Here is a 7476-nt window from a genome sequence, read left to right on the forward strand (position 1 = left end):
TTTCTATTAATTTAAATTTTATTTAAAAATACATCATTTCATTAATATATAAATGTAGTGATTATCGAGTGTTACTTTTAAAGTGCTTGCATTGGTCTTACGGGAAATTCTATAATACTTTTGATATATTATAACTAATCGATATATACATGACATGTGCAGTTGAGTTTAATATAACCACCACTTAATGATGATTTTTTAAAATAAATGCACACATGTCATAACATTGTTTACTAATTGTATAATCGACATGGTACCTCTGATATATTCTAAAGTTTCCCTGATCTCACATATAAGGTAAGTAAACTATAAATATGTGTAATTACATAACAATAGAGCCTATTTACTATTAGATTACAAGTCCAATAGGTATTGAACTAAATGTTGATATCATTTTTATATTGAGTTTTTAGAAAATCATGATTGATAATTATATAGGTAATTAAATATTAACTGTTTATTATTATATATACACACACGGTTTAAGATTAATAAGAATCATTACGGTAAGATCTAAGTTATTAAAAATTAAAACAACTAACATCAATATTGAATATGAATTTATTAGTTGAAGAATTTGGAATATGAATGATTGACGATATTTACTTGTTAAAATAAAAAAGGAGAATGAAAATGAAATATGTGGGTCTCACCTCTTTTGGGATTAAGAAATGGGAACTTGATTATTGGAGGATTGATAATTAAGTTCTCATTCTTTGAACTCATCATTTTATCTCACTTAAATTTAGTAATTCCACTTTTGTCCTCAATTAAAATATTATTAAATTTTGTTATTATTCCTATTCTAATAATTGTTGTTAATAATAATAATAATGATGACAATAATATTAATAATCATAATGATTATAATAAACAATAATAAAATATCAGTAATTAACTAAGGGTATTTGAATAACTTTAAATAATTAATTTTGATTCTTAAATAAAATAAGTACATAGATGGAAATACAAACAGCTCTGACTTTGATTTCCACAGCTCAAGTAAATAACTTATTATAATTTTTATTCGTCATTTCATTTGCGGCCTATTACAATTACTAATTAGTAAACACGTTTAGTAGCTTAAAACAAATATAGTAATTAGCTAAAAAAGGCGGAACTGAAGGAAAAAGAACATGTTGAGGTGGCCCAAGAACCCTATGAACTAGAGATAAAAGCTTGGGTTGGGCCCAAAAAGACTAAACTAAGTATGTTAACGGTGTGGGGTGAGGGTGGGGAGGTCTATCATATTTCCCAACCCATTAAAATTTTCACCATCATTTTCCACCTTATTTCTCAATAAATTTAGTTGGGTGAAGATAGGGATGGAAAATTATCATGTAAGGAATGATTTTTTCATCCACACTCCATTCTCTATTTATTTATTTTGTAGTAAAAATAGATATATGATTTAAGTAAATTAAAAATTAGAGATTCAAATAAAATCATCACTATATTATATGGTATTTAAATTATTTAAAAAATTTAAAAAATTAAAATAATATCTTGAAATAGTATCAAAATTAAAAATTGTTTAAAGAGAGCAATACCTTAAGAGAGAAAATAAAATATAACAATACTTTAGGGTTAAATAAGAATTACATTGTAAGATTTTCTTTTAGTTATAGTCTATTTATATTAGATAAAAAAAATTATTAACTAATATTGTGATAAAATAAAAATTAAAAAAATATTTATATAATAGAGATTGGGGTGGGATGAAAAATATAAAACTAAATCCTACCCCATTAAGAATTTAAAATTTTAAAAATTATCTTTCTGCTATTTTTTGAAAATTATTTAAAATTTACAATTTAAAGTGGGTCTTATGGAGCGCCAAACCCATTGAAGATTTAGCTATCCATAGGCTAGATAGGAATCGGACCGGACTTGCATGTTTAGACCCGAATCAAGCGGCTGCATAAATCGAACGCCGAACGGTAACTGCTTAAGTCGCAAAAGTACAAAGTTGCATAAAAATATTTTGCATTGGAACGACCAACGGCGACCAGCAACCAAAACTGAAATCCAATTTTTTTTCTCATTTCTGCTGCCACAATCGAACAAAGAACAATTACTTAGAAGCTGAACAGAGAGAGAGGAAGATGAATACGCTGCTCAATCCAGAACCTTCTTTCTCCTTAATCCCTTCAATTCGAATCACAAAGACTCATTATCTCACACACCGGCGACTCCAGGCCTCTCGGCAATTCTCTTCAACAGACGGCAATCGTTTGATTGGTAGAAGAATTCGTTTGACCGTCAAAGCTGATCTTGACTCAGCATTGATCGACCAATTGGGGCTTAAAGAATCTGATATCATAAATCCGGCGATTTCTTCTTCGTATCGGAGCTCCAAGTTGCCAAAGCCGAATCAGACATTGCTTGAAGCTCAAGCTAAAGTTTGCACGGGCCCCACACAGACCAGGCCACTTAGAGAGGATGAGGCTTTTAAGGTTTTGGATACAATTCTGAGATCAGGTTAGCCCTTCCTTTTCCTTTTTGAATTTTGGCTAGCGTTGTGCTCTGTGATACTTATTTATCTTGGCCTTTGATTTTATTTTGTGAACTAAGATGTCGAAGATCATTAAGTTGCTTGTACCCTCAGTTAGTTGTAATTAAGTTGCTTGTTCCATTTTCCTGTATTTTAGCTAAGGGGGATCTCAAAGATGAAGAGGAAGTTTCCAAAGCACAGCTCGGGGCTTTTTTCTCTGCAATGACAATACGTGCAAATGCCTTTCCAGAGGCAACCCAATGGAGTGAAGGAGAAAGGCGGGCAATGAACACATTCTGGCCACTGCTCATGCGCGCACTCCCACCTGATGTAATCTTTATAGCTGATCCTGAAGGATCGATAATGGGTGGAGGGGGCTCAATTGGGCCCCATTACAGTGGCAATGACCCTCGAGAAATGAGATTGGTTGGTGCCCTTAGGGAAGTTTTGGCTGGAGGTCACCTTGGGTATGAGGAAGTCCAAGGTGTTCTTAGAGACGTTCTTCCGCTGCAAGTGGATAACAAAGCCCCAGGAGTGAGTGAGTCGTTGCTTTCAGCATTTTTAATTGGTCAGCGTATGAATAGAGAAACTGATCGAGAATTAAAAGCGTATTGCCTTGCATTTGATGATGAACTTGGTATGTGTTTGATTTTCAATACTGATTTTTAGAAAACAACTTGTGTACTTTCTTGTTAATCTAGTTTTTCAACTGATGATAGGTCCTCCACCAGTTGCTGATGTTAAATCATTGACACATTATGGAGAACCTTATGATGGAAACACACGTTTCTTTAGGAGTACATTGTTTGTTGCTGCGGTTAGATCCTGTTATGGTGAATCCTGCTTGCTTCATGGTGCGGAATGGATGCCTCCTAAGGTGACACTTTTAGCAATAGTGAACACACTAGCTTGTTAACTGTTCTTTTTTTCCTCGCAAATCTTGAAAAATATCTGCTTAAGTTTGAAGTTCAGTCATGTGTTCCAGCCTTTAAGGGAAAAGTACATTTTGTAATGGTTCTGACATAATAAAAGAGTCTTTATGGTTTTGCTCGTTTTGATTAGTCCTGTTGTGGAAATAGTCCTTCTCATGTAGATTTCTCTTAGATGCCGAGTGCTGATGTTTTGAAAACTGTGCTTCTTATATTCTTAACTCATAACATTTTAAGTGCAGATTATTTGAATGGTCTTGTTCTCTCCAGGGAGGTGTTACAGAAGAACAGATGCTGAAATTTATGGGAGCTAGTACAAACTTGTCTGTCCTGCAGGCAAAAGAACTGCTTGAGGTCTTTTTTTGTTTCATGGATACTAGTTTGCAATTTCATCTTTATACCCCCCCCCCCTCCCCCAGTTCGTGTCCTAACTTTCATAACTGTTGTCTCAGGACGAGGAGATCGGTTTTGCCTATGTAAGTCTGCGTGAAGCTCGTCCATCTCTGTACGGATATCTCTTTAATTACTGTGTTACAGCTGAATAATATAATTTGTTTCTGGAACTGATAAAGTTGCAAAAATGATTCTTTTCCTTTTGCAGATATTCCTTAATTGGGTTGAGGGAGCACATAAAGAAACGTCCCCCAGTAGCAACAAGTGAAAAGGTTCAGCAATTTGTCAGGGTGAGCCACATAGTTTATTGATTGGACTCTTTGTTATGTGTTATCTGTCAAACTTCTAGTCTAGAATCTTTTCTGCTTAGGATGTTCCTGATGTAATTTTTTGTTTCCTTGCTTCCAAATAGTGAAATACTTTAATCTGAAGCCATTATCGGGTGCAGAATGTCACGGTTACATACATATGTTTCTTTACACTTTATTTTCTTTTTCTGGATAATAACTAATATTTCTTATATAGTTTTTAGAGCCTGACTACCCAAAATGTATTGCTTTTTCAACAGGCTCAGGGAAGAGAAGCAATTGTTGCTGGATTCTATCATGAAGGATATGAGGAACCCCTCTTGATGCTTATGAAAAGAAGAGGTGTTCATTCTGGTTTGGTGGTGAAGGTTGAAACTTTTCCTTTCATACATGATTGAACTTCCCAATTATTAATTTTGAAACATCTATCTTCAAGATCATTTTTAAATTGGAATTGCTAGTTATACCAATAGGATGGTTGGGCTTAATTGAAACCTATATTAATGCACCAATTGAGTAACATGGGAATAAATGACTTGTTTATTGTCTGAATTTGTGTTGGTTTAGGGTGAAGAAGGGGCACTCTCAATGACAACAAGATTGCGCTCAGTAAATGCATCAAAAGGACTTCCTGTGAACTATTGTTCAGGGTTCCGTTCACTGAATGTGGAGTCTACTTTTGAAGGAGATGGTTTGTATAACTTAGCCCGCCTATTGAATTGCTTGAAGTTCATGTACTATATTTCTAGCATCAATATTGTAACCTCAAATTTGGTATTGCAGGGGTGTCACGCCAGAGTTTCAACCTCGAGGTCAATGCCAGTAACTATGGTTTTGAGCCCACCAACACTCCAAGAGCTGATAGATCGGTAAATTTTCTTTTTTACTGTTAAATCTTTGTATGATGGTCATAGCTGCTGTATTACCAATGAAAACTTGTTCCAATTTATAGCTGTTTCCCTGCCTTTTGAAGTTCATGGGAGACCTCTATTGTAGCAAAAGTAACATGCTTCCAAAACCTACACCTGCTAACAATGAACTGGAATCCTTCGGCTATGTCTAACTTATTTTAATCTTAGCTTCTTCTTTTTTTCCCTCTGTGTGCATGTGTGTTTTTTCAAAACTGGTGTCCCCGATTGCTTGTACTCTTGTGTACTTGTTTCAAGTGACTGCATTTCTGCATTTTCAGGTTTCAAAGAATATTGAATTGGGTTTGGCAGCTCTTCGTGGTGAGAAAGGACCTACATATGATCGAATTGTCTTGAATGCCGGAATGGTGGATCATTTGCTGGGATGTGATGGTGCAGAGGATGTATCAGTGGCAATGGACAGAGCCAGGGAGGCCATTGATAGTGGGAAGGCTCTCAAAAGGCTCCTTAACTACATAAAGATTTCTCACAAGTTGAAGTAAGTGGCGTTCTTGCTCCTTCGGGCATCTGGTTTTTGTTGTAAGTTTGAGTCGGAGGAGTCAGTGAACACCGTGAGAGTGAAAGAAAACAGTAGGGGAATAATTACAGGTCTTTTTGGTGGTTCCTCCTTTCAAAAGTCTGTACATGTATAAATTGAGCTTAACAGCATTTTCCTTTTCTTATACTTGGTCTCGTAATCCAATTTCCCTTCTTCTGTAGTTGTTTACTGGTCTGGATGGTGGATCAATGTAAGTTTTCTCGAAAAAATTGAAGTACCAATAAGATAACTTTGGTTTTTATGTTTATTCTTTTCTTTTACCCTCCTCCTAATCGTGGATTATTGTATTTAGTAGATGTTCAGGTCTAAATAAGCGTTAATATTATTGGATTATGGTGCTACTAACACACTCTATTATCCTCTTCAAGATCCTCTTTCTAAACATGCTGCATTAAATTAATTGCAGTATCATATTATTTCTATCAACGCCCTTTAATATTATATGAATAATCCTAATTCAGTTCTCCCTCCATAAATCCCCGTGAAGATATCCCCTCAATAGATCCAAAGTAGTCTTTTGCTACTTAAAACTTCATAGGGGAAATATTCTCCCTACAGCTAATCCTCAAGTCTTATAAAAAGATAATGGTTAAAATCTCTTTTACAAGTTACTTGGATTGGAAGTAGTCTATTATTCAGCTTCTCTTGTGAATCAAAATAGAGTTTTTAAATCCAATTACGAAAAAAAATATATTTTGGGAAGAAAAATATTTCACTAAGGATGGTCTTTATTATCATTTTTTTTCTTCTTATTGTCATAGTTCTGTTTCTTTCATTTGCGTTGTACGTGGGTACACAAAAAGTTTTGAAAGGTGAAGCTTTTTTTTCTTTTTTTTTCTCGAAAGGGAAAGGAGAAGGAATTATTTGCGCTTTTTTTGTAGTGATTTTGGTCGGTGGTAAAATCATAAATCAAAAAAAGGGTTTAACAGAAAATTAAAGGCTTTTTTAAAGGGTTGAGGCTGTTTGAATCGGTAAATTATTTTTTACATCTTTTTTTAAATAGAGTGGAGTTTTCAACACCCCTTTATTGTTTCTTATAAAACTCCACTTATGTATTTACAATGTTAACCTTAATTAAAATTACAATTAAAACACCAGTTCTTCCGTTGTTTATCAAAGCAAAGAGGTGTCGCAAAGCATCGTTAACATCCAGTAATTTAAATATTATTTCCAAGCTACAAGAATGATTAAAGTAAGAATTTGAAATCAATACATTTTACTTTCAACTGTAAACAAGAAAAATAAAATCTTGTTTGGAATTGAAGTGCTGTAATTTTTAAATTACAGCTGCAATAAAAAAAAAAACCGTAACTATGAAACAAAAGGTAATAATGTGTAAAAAATATATTTTTTAAATAATAATTTTGACAAGATTATTAAAGATATAATAGATTAATTATATCAATATATTTTCTAAGTTACAGCGGATAATGTTTACTAAACACTTTAATACTGTAAAATTACAGCTGCACAACCTCAATCCCAAACAAAGTCTAAATCTATCACATGCATACAGCCAACTGATACAAATTAAATAATTGATTAAAACTATGAAAATTATAGTCAAAAAGTTTATTTGTGAGGAGAACATATGGAGAAAGCTTCTTTTGCATGGGGCTTTAGTGATAGAAAAATATATGTGGATATTAAGAAAGAAACAAAAGTTTTTAAAATTAGAGAATGACAAAAGTTAAGAGCAGGGTTTTATGTATAGTGGTCAATTTTTGAAATTATGGAGGTGTAACAGGTGTTAATAGAAATAATATATTTTTCATTATTATTTGATGGGGTTTAATTAGGAAAGGGATTTTAAGAGGGTGATAATAGCTGCACACATTAATTAAAGGATAGGATATTTAAACCCATCAAATTCTTTTATACACTC

The 7476-nt window shown here is 33.4% G+C and overlaps 1 protein-coding gene across 1 annotated transcript; it reads left to right on the plus strand.

The window, feature by feature from the left end:
• Window positions 1-1859: 1859 nt before the first annotated feature.
• On the plus strand, window positions 1860-5838 carry LOC102613097 (hypothetical protein). Its single transcript, XM_006483880.4, has 10 exons — window positions 1860-2481; window positions 2652-3131; window positions 3214-3371; window positions 3694-3777; window positions 3876-3928; window positions 4025-4106; window positions 4385-4492; window positions 4692-4815; window positions 4908-4993; window positions 5314-5838. The coding sequence occupies exons 1-10, from the start codon at window positions 2106-2108 to the stop codon at window positions 5533-5535; spliced, it is 1773 nt and encodes a 590-aa protein (XP_006483943.1). The 5' UTR covers window positions 1860-2105; the 3' UTR covers window positions 5536-5838.
• Window positions 5839-7476: the final 1638 nt, after the last annotated feature.

Source organism: Citrus sinensis, chromosome 4 (genome assembly GCF_022201045.2).
Source record: "Citrus sinensis cultivar Valencia sweet orange chromosome 4, DVS_A1.0, whole genome shotgun sequence".
Taxonomy (NCBI): Eukaryota; Viridiplantae; Streptophyta; class Magnoliopsida; order Sapindales; family Rutaceae; genus Citrus; species Citrus sinensis.